The 20647-nt window shown below is 38.9% G+C and overlaps 1 protein-coding gene across 1 annotated transcript in view; it reads right to left on the bottom strand.

Moving 5' to 3' along the window:
* LOC121929229 (chloride channel protein C-like) overlaps nt 1-20647 on the bottom strand; it is an 86127-nt gene that overhangs the window by 7855 nt on the left and 57625 nt on the right. Inside the window, exon 14 of the mRNA XM_042464576.1 lies at nt 17199-17378. Within this exon, the coding sequence (XP_042320510.1) occupies nt 17199-17378 (180 nt within the window). The remainder of the gene's footprint in view (nt 1-17198; nt 17379-20647) is intronic.

The following is a 20647-nucleotide window of genomic DNA, read 5'->3' as shown; positions in this document are numbered from 1 at the left end:
TTTAGGAGATTATCACAACTGCAAATCCCACTGGAATAGATGTGGGATTAAAAAGTCAAAACCAGGTATTATCACATACAGCCGAGGCTGGGCGAGTGCAACTCATCTGCAGCCCTGACCCCAGCTGTGCTTATCCAGCTGCTTTTCAAAAACCAGAGCTTGCCATTTTTAAAAAGCCACAGGATAAGCTTGACTGGGGTCTGGGCTGCAGATAGGTTGCACTCGCCCAGCCTCGGCTGCGTGCAATAATACCCGGTTTTGACTTCATCACGTAACAGGATTTGCAGGTACGATAATCTCCTTGGACTCACAGCATGGATGTATAGTAAACTAGATACTGGGAGATTTCCTCACTGGGACATAGAAGCAGCTTAATAGATCTTTTATATGGTTGCTTACAGGCAAGCATAGATATGATCTAAACACAAACTGATTAAGGCTTTATTCAGTTTCTCCTGAGATCATTCAAGTAGAGTTTTAGTAGGTAGACTGCATTAGAAAAATCACCAGGAACTGATGAAAAATCATTAAGTTTCCTGTGAAGCTACAAAGACCTTTCCAATATTTATTTTCATAAGACCTCTGGAGACAGATCAATCCAGTGTCAGTTTTTCAGCTGAGATCTTAGCCATTATTTGTTCTTTGACTTCAAAGAGATGAATGCTCTAGTGTAGTTCTTGCATAATGGTGAACCAAGAATCTTGCTTATGAAACTACAATATGCATGATCCAAGTGCTAATACACTAGTGGTTTTTTTGCTTGTTTTTCTCCTGCTCACACAAGTGAGTAAATAAGACTGTCACAGATAGATTGGTGTTCATGGTTTATTATGTCCAAGTAAGACAGGATTCTTTGTTTTTTAGTTTCTCGTATGCCTTTTCTGTGCTGCTGTCTGTAATGTTTGTGATATGTTTCAATGTTAAATGTTATTGGTATGATATGTTGTTATGTAACTGCTTTTTTTAATCTAATAAAATAAAAAAATTGATCGCAAAAAAAATAAAGCTGTCTAAAAGCTGTTTTAAGAATACTAGTTAACTTGTACACAATAATCGCACCATAATCCCTGTTTTGGATATCATCCTACTTTATCCTACCCCCTTTGTTTACCTAAGCTACAGAAGCAAAACAGAAGTTAGGTGTTCTCCATCCCTGACAGAAAAACTCTCTATAAATAATTCTCTGAAATAGGGGTGGCACCCCTGATGGTTTTTAATTGAAGTTCCCATAATCTTTACGTAATAATCTTTATAAATAATAGTATTTATGCTAAGCACAGTGAAACAGGACTAGTGAAGTACAAGTTTGTGGTGGAGAGAGGCATAATTACTCAGGATGCTCTTGTTAGGTAAAAAAGAAAATGTGCATTTATTGTCACAGGAAATCCATCTTCAGACATGAAAGGAAATAGACAAAAGCAGTTATCCTATTTGTAATTACAAGAGCCCCTAAAAGCAGGTTGTCATGTGAGGGTGTATACTAGGAGCCATTATTAGGGCTGTAGCCCCATGGATAGTGGAAAATGCTGGACGTTGCTATCCAACAACAGGTGGAAGATTGCATGATTCCCACCCCTACCTTAGAATGATCAATTGATTTTACTTTGCTTTCCTCTTAGGGCAATAGTGGTTTCAAGAACTTCTGATGCACAAAACAGCATTTCCTAGCACTCTTGAACTGAAATTGTGCTCCATAGTGTATTATAGTCCTAGTAGTTGTACATATGTTCTGATATAATGTGCTTGATTTTATCTTGCATATTCTATGGAAAGGCATCTATCTAAAAATTAAAATGGGATGGCTATTCAGGAAGCCTACATAAATAAATAAATTCATCAGACAGTGAGCATCTGACTGTTTTCAGTCACGGGAAGGAGTGTGTGATTTAGAGCATCAAAACATATCTTTTGGACTACAGCCCTCAGATTTTCCCATCCATCATTGCCACTGGTGCAGAGGGATTCTGGCACCTGTAGTACAAAAATTAAACTGTGTACATTTAATGAAATACATTTATCCAGTCAAAATGTAGAGGATTGAATCTCCAATACTTTTCTTGCTTTAGATCATGGATTTTCTTAATTTTGTGTGGAGTAAGGTACAATTTATTGTAAGCCAACATGGCCACTGGCTGAGTAATTTAGGAAATTGTAGTTGTACTGTTGTTGTTTTTTAAATAAATTTCCTCTGTCCCTGCTACAGGCCCACAGATGTCTTTTAAGGAGTAAAAGAAATATGCAGTTTTGCACAATGCTAAAAAACAGCAACATTTATTTAGCATAAGAGTCTTGCTGGTAAAGTTGGTTGAATTCCAAATCCTTCCACATTAGTTTGAAATAAACCCAGTAGGGATTCACATAGGAACCAAGCTCGGAGAAGTGAAAGAAGAAATCCGGATAATGAAAAAGGCACATGTACATGCAAGATAGAGAGAGCACAAACATGATGAAGGGACATTTTGGAACACCACCAATGAAAAACCATCCAAGGCTATTAAACTTGCCACTTTCAGGAGAAAAATGATCACCCATTATTTCACTTGGAATTGCAAAAGTCATGCTTCAGAAGCATAACAAGATCATTCTTTGATGTTACATACATCCTTCCTATCACATCATCAAGACTCTAACACAGCAGCTCAAGCATGTTTCTTGCACTATATTTGAGGCTTAACAGGAAGTTTAAGAGATCATATGGTGAACTGGAAATTGTTCCTCTGTTCATTATTTATTTAAAAAGGAAGAAACTCCTCTAGGAAAGAACCTCTTTTCTAAGCTATCTTGGCAAGGCCTTGCAGTACTTTACTGCAATGCCAAAACAGGCGTTACAAAGACACCTAATTAAGTTAACATAATGGACTATTACCCAATCCTCTCACATAAGATGCTTTTCATTTTGGATACTATGTCAACATGGAAGCATGTTCCACTGTGCCTCTTGAGCTGAAATCACTGTACCTGAAAATTTATATAATTCTGAGTGACATAAGGGGAACTTTCTGAAATTGCTACAGAATGCTTACAAAGCAGATTAAACCTGTAGTCCTCTACCTATCCACAGTACAAACAGTACTGAGTGTAAATGCTGGATGATTGCTGCCACTTGGAGTTTACTTATGGGTGGCTTCATGACGCTTTAGCGGTGCGGTGTTTACATGCCGTATGCCGCCAGAGCATCATGAAGCCAGCTTTGGGGTTCAGCAGGCTTGGAAAAGGTGACTTTTTGCCACCCAAAAAGAAGTGAGTCTTTGTCACTCAATTTTTCACTGGCTTCAAGGCAGATTGGGGCTGTGCCATGTGGTTGCCATGGCCCCAACCCATTTTCAGAAGGGGCGGCTTCAAGCTGCCCCTTCAGGACCATCTGTTTCATTTGATAATTTGTTCAAAAATAATGTTTAATTTGGGTCTCTACATTCTGCAGCTTTTGTTTAATTAGGACCCATGAAGAACATCAATGAAAGATGCAGAACAGATAATAATCTTTCTGGCCCATAGATTCTTTTTTTAAAAAAAAAAATGCAGCAGCAGTATATATATTTTAAAAAATCATTTTGTACTTTCATTTTAGTTTTCAAACAAAATCCAAACAATCTGTTATACTGAATGTTAATTTCTCAAATACACAGAAGATTTTTATCATCATAGTATTAGTTCTGGATGTTGTTGTTGTGTGCCTTCAAGTTGTTTCTACTCATGGTGTGTTTTGTTGTTGTTGTTGTTGCAAGATTTCTTCAGAGGAGATTTACCATTGCCTCTCTCTGAAACTGAGAGAGTATTTATTATTTACTGTATTTATACCCCGCCCTTCAGCCCTAAAGGCTCTCAGAGCGGCTTATCGAGTGGGTTCTAGTCCAGCACTAAAACCACTACACCACACTGTCTCTCTTAGTTCTGATTCTTGTTGTTGTTGCTGTTACTATTGTGTGCCTTCAAGTCATTTTTGATTTATGTCAACCCTATGGCAAATCAGTCAGAGGGTTTTCTAAAGCTGAGAATGTGTGACTTGCCCAAGGTTACCCAGTGGGTTTACATAGCCAAATGGAGATTTAAACCCTCGTTTCCAGAATCATAGTCCAACATTCAAACCACTATGCCAGGGGTAGGCAACCCTTTTGAGCCGGGGGGCCGGGTTGCTGGCCCTCAGACAACTGGGGGGCCGAAGCCAAAAAATAAATAATTAAATAATTTTTAAATAAATAAATAAACCGGGACAAATGTAGGACAAAATTTTCTAATGGAGGGCACTTTTTAAATAAAAATTGGAGGACACGTGAAAAAATTTGCTGATTTTTTAAAAAATGTTAAAATAAATACATGTTTCTGAGGCTTGTATAGACAATTGCCCCACCATGCCCCTCGCACGAGACGCCAAAGGCCCCGGTGGCAATCGGCGGCAGGACCAGGCTGGGGACGGCCCCAAGGCCTCGCCGGGCCGCATCCGGCCCGCGGGCCGCAGGTTGCCTACCCCTGCACTATGCCATTCTAGCTCTACAACAACCATATTTACTACTCAGCTCTTGCTCTAGTTGGGAGGACAATAATAGAAATAAAAGATTCAGAAGGGAAAATGCCTTCAAAGTTTTATGAAGGTTTTAATAAACTGTGCCTTTAAAAACAATCAAGCAAGCTTAACATTCAGTTTAAGACTATTCTATTATCTGCTTAAGCTATGGAACAAATATGATCAGTCTTTCCATACACACTAACTAGACCTTAATGCATATATTTGAATCCAGCTTTTAAAAACAACCTGTACTTACCTCAAAGCCACCCACAGGCTGCACTCTAACTACATATGTTTTTAATTCATCTTTCAGGGTTTTAATTCACACACTACTTCACCCCTGTTCATTCTTAAGAACTTGTATACCTGCACAGCTTTTTGCATAACAATGAACATCATTTTACGTTTTAAAGAATGTGGAGTATTGTCCTTGCCCCAAGCAGGGTCGATCCAGGAAAATGGTACATAAAATGTGGATACATATCAACAACATGATATGATTGCTGTCAGTCTACTGCTTATTTTCCATCTGACAGTATTAGCCCTTCAAAAAAAAAACTTATTCAGGATTATTCACCACATAAGGTAAGAATGTGGATCTTAGATAAGGGACTTTTTTAAAAAATGGAATATCACATTTGGAAATCTCCTACACCTCCAAGAGTATTGCTTATTGGAAAACATATCAAATATATTTAGTATGGATCATCAGTGTATTAAGATGGTCAAGTAACTGCAATGGGCACCCAATTTACACTCATTTGTTTATTTTATATCCCACCTTTGTTCCAGAAAAGGAGCCAAGATGACTTACACTATAACTTAAAAACAAAACACAACTAAAATAACATGAAATAGGGGATGAGTTGTTATTAACAGCAGGCCTTGCCACACTTAGTGCATAACATGGCTCTGCAAAATCAGGAGGTATGGCTGGATGCAAACTTGGCATTTTCTCAGCAATTTTCCTCCCTCACCATCCGTAAAATTGTCATCTGCTTGCCTTTTCCAATAACACCTCACACCCTGTAAAGTTGTGGGTTCAGTCATAACTTTTACTCCAAAGTGCACAAGTTTTAAGATGTATTTTAGTTGGAATTACATTCCAAAATGGAACTAAAAACAATTAAGGGTATATTAATCCTTCATCAAAATGAGTTGTTGGGTTATTAACAGTTAAAAGCAATAAGTGGGTCCAACTAGTTTCTCTCTGCAGACAGAAGTATTCTGTATGTGGAATGGAGACAGATGTGATCTTTAGTTATTGCATTTCCCTCCTTCCTGCAGGCCACTGTGTGCATGACAACCCCACAAAATCTGTTCCATAGAGGGTTACATTCCACCCAGCTCTTAAACTATCTGATGTGTTTCTTGAACTGTCTAATGTGAGATCCATCATTTTCCTCTCCCCAATGTGCAAAGAGAATAGTGTCATATTTTTGCCTATTGGTTATTTTTTTCTTTCCTGAGAACTCTTCAGGAATCAGCAGCTGGTGACTAATAGACATTGGTCTTCAACTGATCTGCTTTCTTTGAATATTGCCTCTATGTTAGAGTGGATATATTTGCATATGAACTACCAAGTGGCCATTCTCCATTTCACTAAAAGTGAGCCCATTAACCATATTTTAGCCTTTTTCCTGATGATTCCTAGAATCTCCTTTCAATGATAGTACCACTATAGCCTGTCTACCTATATAAAGGATATTAATATTGTTGTGAAAATACCTATTTTTATAAACAGTAAAATAAATATTGTTGCTTGGTCCTTTTAAGTTTAGTAGCTGTGCAACCCAACCAGTGAAAGCGGATGCACATACTCAAATAATTGCTCTAAAAATTTGTGACTAACATAAACAAATGCTAATAACTCAGCATACAGTTCACAATAATATTGTTTTTTGTGGCAGGCTATTATTAGAGAGGCAATGCCCTCCTTTTGTCCTCTCCCTGTAGATTTACCCCTTCTACTTGACCACCTAAAAAGTGCGGTAAGCAGAGGAATCCTGACCCAGAAATGTTTTCCTCCTCTGAAATTCTTTTGAAAAGAATGTATTTTCTATCAAACTGAATGAAACTAGTTGATCAACCAATGGAAATAGTTTCAGGTCATGCAGTTCTATTTATACATAGAAATAGCAATAATCTTATTGTGAATGCTGTAACGTAGGAGTGGGGGCAACTGCAGGAGGTCCAGGAACCAGTTTTCTCCTCTTAAGAACCTCCAGGGGCCAGAAAGCTTACACAAATGCCTTAAAGCAAAACAAATCTCTAGAAAAGGCCAGAAATCCACTGCAAGTTTAGACAGACAGATAACCTTATGGAGGAGAAAGTCCTGAATCCTATTTAATTGGGTGAATTGCTGCTGCTGGAGGGAGGCTGGAAGGATCAAAGGCCGCAAAATAATCTTGGAAGTTGAAAGTGGGCTTAAGGTTACACTTTGCCAACTACTGTTCTAACTACAGTAGTCATATTGCACAATACATTTTGTGTGTAAAAAGACCCTGGAAACCAATCACCCAACCAAAGAGTGTCAAATCAGTTTTGTACATTGTCACATTGTGATCAGTATTTCAAAGCTGCTTCATCATTCATACATGGTCTATGGGAGTAACTTTTCTTCTTTTCTAATTAGTTCTTCAAAATCTACCAAATGAAGCAAGTATTTGTATAGTGGCTCACTGGGACAGACTTTAACAATAAAAGGGTACCTTTCATCACATGCTCTTCCAGGATTTTTTTTTTTTAAATGAGAACTGCGCTTTCGGCTTTTTGAACAAACGTCTGCCCCTGGTTTCCCCATTAATTTTCTTTGTTTCAGAATCTAGAGAGAGGTGAAATTTGTTGTTGCTCTTGTTAAACAGATTGAAGTTATCTTCCAGATAACTACCAGTAGATCCAATCTACCTTTTGCCTGCCTTTATTTATCTGAGAAAAAATTAATTGAAAGGACAGCCTTATATTATATTCAGTTCAACCTAAAGATATTAAATAATTTCAGTTACAAAAATGTCTCTTTATGAGACATTTGTAGATTGAAGAAACTTTGCTTTGATTACCACACTGAGGAAAGTGAAGGAAATTTCTAGACAGAACTGTGGTTTACATATCTTCTCCTTGTACCCATATTTTTCTCAAGCAGTGTATAATCAAAATAGTTAAAATTGATGAAAGATGCTTGTCCACAAGTAAGTTTAGTTTTGATTCACTTTGCCAACCAGAGAAAAAGAATGCCTAATAAACAGTTATGAAATATACAGACAGGCCTTTGGATCAATTATTTCTCCTTTAAAAGATGTTACTGCATAAAGCAGCTTTAAGATTTCAACTTTGTCATATTTTCTAAACGATGATCTGTTCGATTTACTTTCACTTATGCGACACTGCACTTTACTGGAGTGAAAGCATGTATTAGCTAAACAATGTAGTTTGGATTTAGTGTTCCCATGCATCATTATAAAAATGTTTCTCTCAGAAATAGCATCATTATTGTTACTAAGTACAGCTGCCCTGCCATCTCTATCACAGATAATAGGAGAAATTTCTTACCAGTATATGAACTAAGAAAGTAATTCAAGAGTATGGCTGCATCCAGACAAATTTTGGGATCTAGTACTTTCTTGACTCTGAGTATTCTCCAACTATGATTAGAGTAACCTCTCCAAGCCAGAATTGCAAAGTAGAATCAAACTGTGGTTGGATCTCATACCTTAGAGGAATGACACAAGATGCAGTTCACTATTTCAGAGATTGATAAATTAGCTGTGAATTAAGAAACATGTACTAGAGAAGAAATGAAGAACTGATTTGAGATTTAATCTAGGCAACTACAATGAAATACTATCTGTTCAAATCCCACTGCTGCTGTTCCTGCAGCATTAGGTAGAAGATTTTAAGTGCAATAGTGTAAGAAGGTTTTAAGTGTAATGTGCACCATTTTGAAAAATGATTTGAACGTAGGGCCTTTTTTTCTCTGACATCAGTGTTACAGGCCAGGCTTGTTCAGCTGGCAACTTTGTGGTCTGGGAGTAAACCTATGAAGTACAGAATATAACGTGAGAGATCTTGTAGCACCTTTGAGACTAACTAAAGAAAGAGGTTGGCAGTATGAGCTTCCATAGACTTAGGTCTACTTCCTCAGATGCATTTGAGGAAGTAAACTTAAGTCTATAAAAGCTTATGCTGCCAACTTCTTCCTTAAGTTAGTCTCAAAGGTGCTACAAGATCTCTCTACATACTATTCTACAGACTAACATGGCTATATATTTGAATTCTAGAATATAACCTGGTGTAAGCTATAGGGTATAGAATATATGAGGTAACCTATAATACAGAAAACTGGTTGTATTACAGAGTGTGTGTGTGTGAATGATAATCTGGTGGCAGTTTAAGTCTAGAAAAGAAACCTATGAGAAGGCAAATAAGGCAAATAAGAGATATGAGCCGATGTGACCTATAATAATCTCCTAGCAGATGTAATGCCTGTTAAATTATAATAAAAATGAGAGGACATCCAGTTGATTTGACTGAGAATAACCTGTTGTGTTACCTAATTAGACCAACATTAAATTTTGGACCCAATTATCAACTACATTGGGTGACTCTAAACAGTGTGAGGTAACTCATGATGTCACCCTCCCATTGAACTCCTTCCATAGAAAGGAGAAGGGACGACCGAGTGACTGTTATGCGCACCAGAGTACAATGAACAAGGAAAGGGCACACTACAAGGATGCAAAGTGAGGTGAGGGAGGGATTAAGAGGGAAAAGGTATGGGCTGGTTAAGCAGCAGTGGCAAGAAGCAATGAGACTTTAAAACAGGTTTTCTGAGGGGTATTATTGCCCCAAATACCCTGAGGGCACCAGATACTGTCGGATCTCAGAAGCTAAGCAGCAGGATAATCTCTGGCTAGTACTTGAATGGGAAACTGTCAGTGACTTCCAGATGCTGCAGACTATCATATATTTCAGAGGAAGGAACTGGCAAAACCACCTCTGAGTCCTCCTTGCCTAAGAAAACTCTATGACATTCATGAGATCACCATGTCAACAGATAACTGAAAGACACATTCACACACATTGTTGGTCCAAGGTTACATGGTAAATTCCATGAGCAATTATTGGTTTGGGTCTCTCTCCTCTTGGACTTGTTCACACTGGTTCCCTATACTGATTCTCTCAGATCAATTGTAAATGTTAAAAACTGTATAAAGATTAAAAAAAATATTGGGAGGGGGGGACAATTAATGTGCTAATTTGCCTAATTATTGTAATTATGGTGCCCTTAGAATTATCGTCCCCAAATCTGAGAAAGTAAAATATGACAACCCTGAAATATCAGGAAATGGCCATCAGTGTCCTCCTCCCTCAAGTCTCTTCTCTATGGCACTATTTTGTTTTCTAAAATCTAGCTGCTCACTTGGGTAAGACTGCTATGTGGGGATAGGTGAGTGATCTTTCAAGCACAAACAACCTAGGAAAGCCTTTAGAGTATAATTGTAATTATAACAAATGAGTAAATATGTGAGTGAGGTGAACTTTTAGACACAAAAAGCATAGCACTTTACACATAAGGTTTTTAATGTGTGTTTTTAATCAAAAGGAACCCACATGATGAGTAAAATATGTAGTAAAATATGTAGGGCCGATTGTTGGGTAGGATCAAATTGCCTGAGAAAAGGAGGAGGAAAACACTTAAAACATCCCTTGATGAGAAAAATGTCATTTGGATGAAGAAGGAATAGCTGCACCAAGTACAGCCACAAATATTACCATCTCCTGAGACATTTGCCCCATCTGGATTGTAGGTGTTAAAATGCATTTTATGGATTATAGATGATATCAATAAAGGTTTATGAAGTTTTTCATAAGACTCAGGAGGCCCTTTCACACTACACAGTTATAGCACTATCATTCCACATTGTATGAAATCCAGGGATTTGCAAAGTAGGGAGAGGTATTCAGAATTCTCAGCCAGAGAGTTCTGGTGCCATAAAAAAGCTCCAACACACGCACAGAGGGAGAGATTCCATAGGATGGAGCCAAAGCAGTTAAAATAGAATCACAGTTCTATAAATGTTCAGCCTGAAAAGACTGCTCATCTCAACTGATGAATACAGATTTTTTTCTTTAATTAATTTATACCCCATCTTTCTCTTGGCATGGGATCCAATATGGCTAATAATAATTTTAAACACAGTTCAGCAAAAATTATTGTACAAGTTTTTAAAAACAAACAAATTATTCCATTTAAAAAACACATGGTTAAAACAGCTGAAATGTATTTATATTATTATTATTATTATTAACCTTTATTTATAAAGCGCTGTAAATTTACACAGCACTGTACATACAATCTTTTCGTTAGACGGTTCCCTGCCCTCAGGCTTACAATCTAAGAAGACATGACACAAAAGGAGAAGGGAGTTGTGGTGGGAAATGGGATCAGGTCCAGCAGTTCTTCTCCACCTCCGAGGCCTGGACCAAGACAGATGGACTGGAGGAAGGGCTTGGCTTCTTAATGGATGGTATAATATAATTGAAAAGATAATAATGATACAGAATAATAATTTTATTAGTGAAACATTGTAATTTGTATTAAGAAAGATAATTTAGTTATACATGAAATTGTTAATCTCTATTTTGGCAATGCCAGCTAAATAGGCTTGAGACCTTTAAACTGACCCTGCTCAATCCACCTTAACTCTTTCCTCTTTCAGTATACAATATATTGGCAGCTCTAATTCCACTATACACATTGGCTGCTTCACCTCACAATTTCTAAAACATCTACATTTAAATCAATTTACCTCCATTTATTTAAATATGATTGCTTACTGGATATTTCATGGTAGCTAGTTGTATCTCTGCCTCATGGCTATGTCACCACAATTCCTAAATCAACCACTGAATGAATCATATTGCCAGAAGAAATGCAATTCAGATTTTCCTTCTTTTTTCTTTGTTTAGTCCTTAAGTAAACCAGTTGTAGACTATTACAGGAAATTGTTATAACTTTATTAAATTAAGCTTCTAGAGAGATATAACAACCAATGGTAAATAAGAAAGCTTTTTTTCCCCTCTATAACACTATTCATGGTAACTGTGGTAACTGAAAACATCTGAAAAGATTGGAAAACTGGTCTTTCACTCTATTTTTCTGAAGCTTTGTTTGGGAGAGCCCAATACTAAATTACTTTGGTGTGTTTTCTTCTATATCCTCTTCAGACCTCCCATAAATGAATTGCAGGCACTTTATATTTAATTATCCTCAGCAAATGGGGTTGAAGCCACTTTTAAACGCCATCCCTGAACAAAGAAATTAGTTTGCACCTTGGCAAGCCCACTACTGCCCAGTGAAGATATTGTTTCCATATACATCTACATATGCTGGTCCAGGTGCTGATGCAATGTCTGCTTACTGCAGCTCCTATTATCTTCCACTGTCTGTTAGATTTGAGGAACCCCTCAGTAGTACAGCTCCTGCCTCTGGTTCAACCATAGTTGCAACTCTGTCAGATGAAATTAGTACGTATTTCTTCATGTCCTTAGAAAAGTGATACCAAGGTCAGAGTAAGAGATATCCAGGGTTGGATCCAGATTGTGCTAAATTAGCCATGATGAAGCTAAGTTAACCATGACTAATTTGTCTATTCATTTCAGTGGGACTTAAAGCATGACTAACTTTAGTCTGGATGAAAGCATGGGCGAGGCAGGGGGGGTTACAGTAACAAAACAAAAGTAAATTTTCCAGGCTATGCTCTAGATCAACACACTGCTATTCATAGTAAGGGGAAATTATGGTTTCACTATATTATCTTTAAAAAGTTTAGCCATAAGAATTTCAGCCCCAAATCAGATGCTGATTTTTTAATTTTGAATTAGCATATTACCAGACAACACCAGATTACTTACTTAAAAGTAAAAGTAGTCCCCTGACATGAATGTCTAGTCGTAACCAACTGTAGAGGCCGGCGCTCATCTCCATTTCTAAGCCGAAGAGCCAGCATTGTCCAAGGGAACAATGGGAAGTGGAACCTGTCTGTCTACTTACATTTACATGCTTTCGAACTGTTAGGTTGGCAGAAGTTGGGAATAGTGACAGGAGCTCACCCCATCATGCAGCAGTCAGGCCTCAAACTGCCAACCTTCTGATCTTCCGATCATCAGAATTGGCATCTTAACCACTAAGCCATTTAATAAATGTACATTCCACTTTTCCTCCAGTGATCTCATGGTAGCATACATGCATTCTCATTCCCACAACAGCATCCATGTGAGGTAAATGGGTCACTGTATGGGTGGTTTTCATGGTTTAGTGGACACATGAATCTGGGGGCTTGCCTACAACTAGTGGGAACCCTCATACTCACTCCACAGAAGCAGCACAGTTTCCCAGTTCATAGCAACTCTGGTAATGGAAACTCGCTGTGGCAAAATTGGAGTAACTCAGAAGAAAAGGGTGGTCCTATGACAATCATGTGTTCTACAGTGTGAAGTATTTCTGGCCACATAGCTGTGTCCTTGTCATCAATCCAGATTTTCAAAGAAAACGCGAGTATTGCCTGCAAATCCTGTAGAGCATCATGAGCCTTGGTTGCAGCTGCCTCAGGGTGAAGCACAGGGTTTCCTGCCAATGTAGACAAGCCCTGAATGTTCCCAATCCAGCCCTTTAACCAATCACTATACCACGCTAGTTATGCAATTGTCAGCATATCATCTTCCTGGCTCATAAACTTTTTTGTGTGTAAAGGCAGCTCTCAAAGGTCAGGATGTGTTTGCAGCATTACATTTCCTTCAACTATCCTCATTTGGCAACACAGTCCAGATTAACCCTCTGCCATCCCACTATTTCAGATTACTTTAAAATGGCATGATTTCTGTCTCTTCCTCCTACTTTCCTCTAAACTTATTTGAGTTGATGCAAACTGACTTTAAAGTACAAAGGTAGCTTGCATTCAATTAACTTTGTGGGGGACAGACAGAATCTTGGCCTCCCCAAGAGACTCAAGCAAAAGGGGCGGGGTTAGTGGGGCAGGACATCCAGAAGCAGGAGGTCCAGGAGCTTCCAATAGGTGAGGCTTCTGGGGGTGGGGCTTCCCTATGCTGGAAATGGCATGCACGCTGTCCCTCCCTGTACCAGAAAAGGATGGGACCTGGAGGCAGTTGCATTCCTGCACAGAAACCCTGTGCTTCACCCTGTAGCAGCTGCAACCAAGGCTCAGGATGCTCCTCAGGATTTGCAAGCAATACTGGCATTCTGTCCCCTGTGCATGCCACTCCATCACCCCGAGTGATGCTCCTTGCCTCCCACATGCTTCGCACATGGGGGACGGAGCATGCGAGTGATAGAACGCCCCCCCCCCAATGCTACTGGTTTGTACTCATGTCATTAGGCATGAACCATGCCTAATTGTGATGGTTTTCATAAATGGTAGCTTGGTTAGGTACTGAGAAATAATTTGCCCCTCATAGAATTACAGTGTGATTTCAAATGTACAGTTAAACTTCCATAACTATCTTAAGAGTCTGTTGTTGTTGTATGCCTCCAAATCATTTTCTAATTATGGTGACCCTAAGGCAAACCTATCATGGAGCTTTCTGGGACTGAGAGTATGTGGCACCCCCAAAATCACCCAGTGGGTTTCCATGGCCAAGCGAAGAATTGAACCCTTCTCTCCAGAGTCATAGTCCAACACTCAAACTACAAAACCACAAGGGCTCTCTTAGAATCCCAACATTACCTTTAAAAAGAACATTTTCTTCAGTACCTATGAGTGCAGAGTTGTCATTCTTTGCAAATTTAAGTGGAGATTTGATACACATCTCCACCTTTTCACTGCCATTGTCTCACAATTTGTTGTGGTATTTGTACCCAGTTTTATGTGCTCAATTAACTTAGGGTATATCCACACTGCAGAATTAAAGCAGCAGGGACATAGCCAAGGGGGGGGGGTTCTTGGGGTCCGGACCCCACCTTCCATTAGAAAAATGAATGGTGCATGCTGCTGCGCCACCGCACCCAAGCCCCATTATAATGGTGGCACTTAGTCTGGACCCCCCCCTTCCCAAAATCCTGGCTACGTCCCTAAAAGCAGTTTGGTAATATTTCAACTGACCTACCTCTATCCTACAGAATCCTGGGATTTATAGTGTAGTGAGGCACTAGTGCTCTCTGACAGACCAGGCTGAATACCTATGTATGGCTGTGAAAGCTGGACAGTGAAGAAAGCTGATAGGAAAACATCAACCCATTTGAAATGTGGTGTGGAAGAAGAGTTCAGCAGTTGCTACCATTCTCATTCTTCCAAATTCATTCTCCCCAGCAGCATTATGATGGACTGAAGTGAGATTGCAGTAAACAGGCAGTCACATGTTAGTGGAAAATCAGCCTTAACTCTTCATTAGTTATGGATTGCACTACTTTGGTGTGACACTTCAGAGAAAGATCTAACCATTAGTCTGACTAATATCGACTCCCCACACCTCATCCTGGGGAACCTTTGAGAGTGAGCAACCTTGTCAGCATTGAGATATGCATTGGTCATGTGGAATATTTCCACCATTGGAGTATGAGTCAGGTATGTCATTCCCTAAGCTAGGCTGAAGCTGTGTAACCCACCCCTAAGATCTCTGACGGGGAACCCTACATGCTGAGTAATGGGGTACTACAATCCTGACAGCCAGCATGGTGTAGTGGTTTGAGTGTTGGATGATGACTGTGGAGACCAAGGTTCGACTCCCAGCTCAGCTGTGAAAACCACTGAGTGACCTTGGGCAAGTCACATTCTCTCAATCGCAGAGAACGGCAAAGGCAAACTCCCTCTGATGAAACTTGCCAAGAAAACCCTGTGCTAGGTTTGCCTTGGGATCATCATAAGTCAGAAATGACTTGAAGGCACACAACAAAGAACCCTGTTCCTTCTTGAAAATAGATTTAGATTAGTGCCTTCATTCTCCTTAGCAAAGTCTGTAGCAATTTCCTGTTTAGTCTTTCCAACACCTAAATTGGTATTTCCAATTGATTTTGCTGTAATACAGCCAGCAAGATGCTGTACAGGACAATGTGAGGGTGGGGGGGAGCCTTTCGGGCTGTGCATTCAGCCCCTTAGTTTATCAAATGGGGAAAGAATCTTAAACAAAATTGGTTGCTCATGATAGTTTGTTTTTTAAACAACAAATCTGTTATTCAGCAGTCTTTTCTTAATATGCTTAACTGGACAAATCTGAGAGTCACTGAGAAAAATAAAGAACAAATAACTACACTTTTTAGGGGTTAAAAAAAAGATGGAAGGAAAACTAAAACTGAAAACCATTGCCAGGCACTGTCAGAAACAGCATGAAGCGCTAGAAAGCAACTGTATGCAATCCTCCGATCCTCATTACAGAGGGGCAAATTAATATTTTCTCTACAAGGAATGAACACTGAACAGAAATGAGTTTTACAGTGCAAAAAAACCCCCCATTGCTGTCCATACAATATATTTTGTCAATTTCTTGTTTATTTCCTATAGAAAACAGCATTGTAGTTGAGAAATTTTCTCCACCCAATTTCTCCTCCTCCTTTCCACCTATCTTTTCAGCTTAGGTTTCTTGGGGCGCTTATAGTATTATGAAATTTTGAAACTAAAAATGAAATTGTGAAACTGGTAATTACTGCATCTTCAGATGAGAAGTTAGGGTCTGACTAATCTTTCAAAGGGTACATATAGCTCCCTGCCAGCCTGTTATAAAACTGGTGAGGATCAGCATTTTCGTTCTAGACTCATCCTACACAACAGAAATACCATCGTAATTATAATCCCAAATCACGGTGGTTCTAGAAATCCAGAGTGCTTGATAGACCATTATACTTTCTAGCCTTGTCCTTAGATATTTGTGCCCTTTGTACTGCCACTTAGCTTTAGTACTTCCATAAGCCTGATGTCTTAAAGAATAGCCAAATAATGCATTTAATAAACAACAAAAATATTTACACTCTTATACTCTCTGTACAATGATGGTATGCTTACTAACAGTTATGGGTATAAGCTTTCTTATGTTTTGCAAGACTGTCATAAAACTGCCTTTTCCACCTATAAACTGATACTCATCAAGAAATCACATCTGTTTTGATATGAATTCTTCGGGGAATGGAGACAATCGCACATATAATAGCATAAACTGAATAGTTCTGTTCCCTTTTAAAAAATACCAATATCTATTGCCACTTTTCTCTCTTGAAGTGGAAATGCCTGATGATTTTAGATCCTGCCTGCTGATGCACATCATGACAAAGCATTTTAGACTTTTTTGACATGTTTTATCTTGAAAGAAGTGAACGGGAATACAAGTAAATAAAAGGGAGCTTGCTGATGTTTTTTTGTTTTTTTCAAAGACATTGGATCAGGTTCAGTTTTACAATCAATTTGACCACACCAGTCTTTCTGAACCATTTTTTCTAGCAAGGCTCTCCAAGTACTTAAAAAGACACAGTAATACAGAGGAATACAGAGAGAAGCTTTCCCAGACAGTACTGTGTAAAAATATGCAGAGCAGTTCCAGCCTATGGAAAGAATACAATTGTAGATGTCAAACTGCCTACTTCATACAACACTGATTTTTGTAACAAGGCATGTTAAAGTCTTCTTTCTTTGTTCTAAGTGCTAGCCTGAGGGGTCACTTATCTTCAAGAAAGAATGCAATGGTGTCTTACCTTGTAATTGTTCCCAGGAACACCTCTGCTTGATCTGCCTTAGATTTGCAAACCACTGGGAATCCACTATGGTTGGTGTTGGCAAGGAGCTGAGCCAAGAAAGCAACATTTTCCTTTAAATGGAGAACCCTGACGTGACGTTTCATGACATCTTTGGCAGCAAACAATTCCAGGTTTAACCTGAAAGACATAAAGCAGGCAGACAAGTATTTATTTAGTAAACAGGAAACAATGAGTGCTGTACTATGTTAGCATTTGATGACATTATAATGTGCTGGAGAATTATTTCAAGCTACAAATAAATTGGTTTTTATCTGTGAATATTTTGTTTAAAATACAATTAGCCAATAAAGTAATTATCAAGCATGGCTGCCTGCCTAAGAATAAGATGTATGATACATCCAACCAGATGAAAGCAACAGTTTTCTAGAGCAGGACAAGAGACATTAATCAACTTTCAAACATTGGGTTTTAAGGTCCTAACTGAAAATGTAATCCTCTGAAAATCACATTCAGATTACAAAAAAGTGCTTTGAGCATGGGGGAGAATGGGAAGAGGACCTAAAAATAAATCTGGCTTTCATAATAATGAAATAACAGTTGAAATAGCTCAGACTAGTTCTTTACTCATGCTCAATACCCTGCCTATGACAGTGGCCACAGATGACTGCCCAAAGATGCTGGAAACTATGTTCACAGATATCAGGGACCATTTATGTCACATCTGCCCTACTTATAATGTTCAAGCTGTTCATAATAAATTGTTGGCTGACCTAATGATTTTGTGGAGCCACACCGCCAGAGTATAAAAACTGAATAGAATCTGGTGTCATTAGAGGAGATTATTTATTTGCCTTGATATATTACTTACAGTGGCCACATGTCATCATTTACAGAAAATAGTCCTCTAGGTGAAGAGCTGCTGTGGGTTCCCCTTTTCTGTCAAAAGGCTAAAGTGGCTGGTGTTGTTGGGAACTGAAGCCCAGTGTTTGGGTTTTAGTTATTTAAAGTTTTTATATTGTTTTTTACCTACTGTACATTTGCTTAGGGGTAGGTGGTGGGTTGAGAGGCAATAAAGAAATGCCTTAAATAAAATAAAGAAGGGAAAAAAGATAATGACACATGAGAGAAAGGAGAATGCATACCTTGAAGAAGCCCACCAGATTCTAGCACTGGGATAGCAGACTAAGCAGACACTCAGATCAACTGCTCAGAACCTTCCTCAGTACCCTCTATGGTGAAATGTATCATGCTTCCATTAAATTATAATAATTCTTTCTAAATTTGTATCTACACATACAAACATATATAGATTTTATTCAAAACTGTCTCCCTTTTTAATTATGTATAAAAGCCACCCTAATCCCATCCTTTCTCCACAGAGCTCTGGACACCTTTCATCCTCCTCCTGTCCCCCAACAACCCAGTACTGTACTTTAAACTGACCACTGTGTAATAGAACCAGGGCTCATGGGGTCAAAACCCCAATACTCCCCTGTTCCTTCCAGCTTTCATTGCAATCTTTGCAGTAGCTACAAGGAAAGTGTGTGGTGTGTGTGTGGTGTTTTTTTTTCCGGAAATGTTGTATAACTATGGACTATGCCAATTTTAATCCAAATATTTTAAGGTGGCTTCATCCTGACTGGACAAAACCCATGAGCTTTGTAAAAGATATGCTCCTGGTTGAGGTGAAAGTTGATAGAATTTGAATGTCAATACATTTACCTGCATTTTTAATTCTCCTTTGAAACATCACTATACAGCTGGCATGATGACCACTATACCAGTGTGGCTAAGAGATGGCAACCAGTCCAACAGAACTCAGGGTGCTTCATTCTGGGTGAGAATTTGAACCTGGCTGATATTTAGGGGCTATTTTCTTGAGCCTATGAAGACTTGAACACAGACTGGCTTAAGTATGCTAGGTAATACTTACTGATCTATATATCTTATTCCTACTCCTTATGAACTGCAAAAGAGGCAAATATATGTCAGAGTAGGTTATACTATTTCAGACTGCAAGAAGAAGTTCCCTTAAGTAAATAATATACCATACCCTGTCTCTTGAATTCTTTGCACATAGAAAACTAGATCTAGAAATAGCTTCTAGTCTGTTCCCTGAAATGCTAAATTATCAGTATACAGGGGAAATGTTCCATGGGAAATTATTCAGCCAACTGCGGCCTGAGCACTATAATTCTGAAACAAGGGTTCTGCTTCTAGAAAGTAGGATTTAAGTGTGATCCTCAGCAAAATAATGTTACTTTGGCTGAAACTTCTTTATAGGACTAGAAGCCTGTATAGTTTCGTCTATACGACTAACATTACTCTGTCCCACAAAAAAAAAATGGTCAGGGGAGGAAGATTCCTAGAGCTCTGTAGTGCCAACTCTCTCAGGCTATACAGACAAGAGGAGATGTGGCTGTTCAACTACAAACATAGACAAATGAATACGTAAATGTGAAATGTGTTTGGGTTAATTTAATGTGTGTGTCATTTGCTTCCCTAAAGAGAATTTAAAATATCATTTGTTTACCAACGGCTAGCTGAAAGGATGTGACATGGCATTCCAGATGCACTCTGTTAATGATAGAAACCACATATAGAGCAGAAACAATGCAAAATATTTGAAGCATTTCAGAAGGCTTTTTCATACACATGTGCACAAATGCACGCTACTCTCAACTATATGGAGGTACATTAATAGGCTGACAAAGAAATCATGTCCACAGACAGATCACTCTCCAGGCTAATACAACAACTGGGATTTTCCTCCTTCATCCCTAGAGGTTGGCCAAATCAGAAAAGCCACACAACTGTGCACCCATGCTGAATAATAATTAATTAATAATTTGTTTTATTTATATACAGTGGTACCCCGGGTTACGAATTTAATTCGTTCCGCGGCGCCGTTCGTAACCCGAAAGATTTCGCAACCCGAAAAAGCCATAGCCGCTAGCGCTGGAAAGCCGCGATTTCGTGCGAAAAAGCGCCGAAAAGCACCAAAAATTTTTCGTAAGCCGAAAAAAAAACGTAACCCGGAACAGTTTTTTCCTATCTAATTTTTTCGTATCCCGGAAATTTCGTAACGCAGTCATTTCGTATCCCGGGGTACCACTGTACTGCTATTCCAAGGATCATAGCAGTGAACAGCAAGTAAGCTAATTTGCCCCCAACAGTCTGGGTACTCATTTTAGCGACCTCGGAAGGATGTAAGCCTGAGTTGAGCTTGGGCCCTTTTGCTGGTCTTGAACTCGCAACCTTGTGGTTTCAAGTGAATGGCTGCAGTACAGGCATTTATCCACTGCGCCACCAGGGCTCCTTTGGGGATTACATTTCCCCTGAAATCTCAGGCTCACAGTTTAGGTGTTCTCATGGACTCAGCTCTGAACCTTGATGCCAAGGTTTCAGCAGTGGGCAGGAATGCATCTGCACAGCTAAAACTAGTA

This window comes from Sceloporus undulatus, chromosome 4, assembly GCF_019175285.1.
Source record: "Sceloporus undulatus isolate JIND9_A2432 ecotype Alabama chromosome 4, SceUnd_v1.1, whole genome shotgun sequence".
Lineage (NCBI taxonomy): Eukaryota > Metazoa > Chordata > Lepidosauria > Squamata > Phrynosomatidae > Sceloporus > Sceloporus undulatus.
This window is presented reverse-complemented; position numbering and strand designations above follow the sequence as displayed.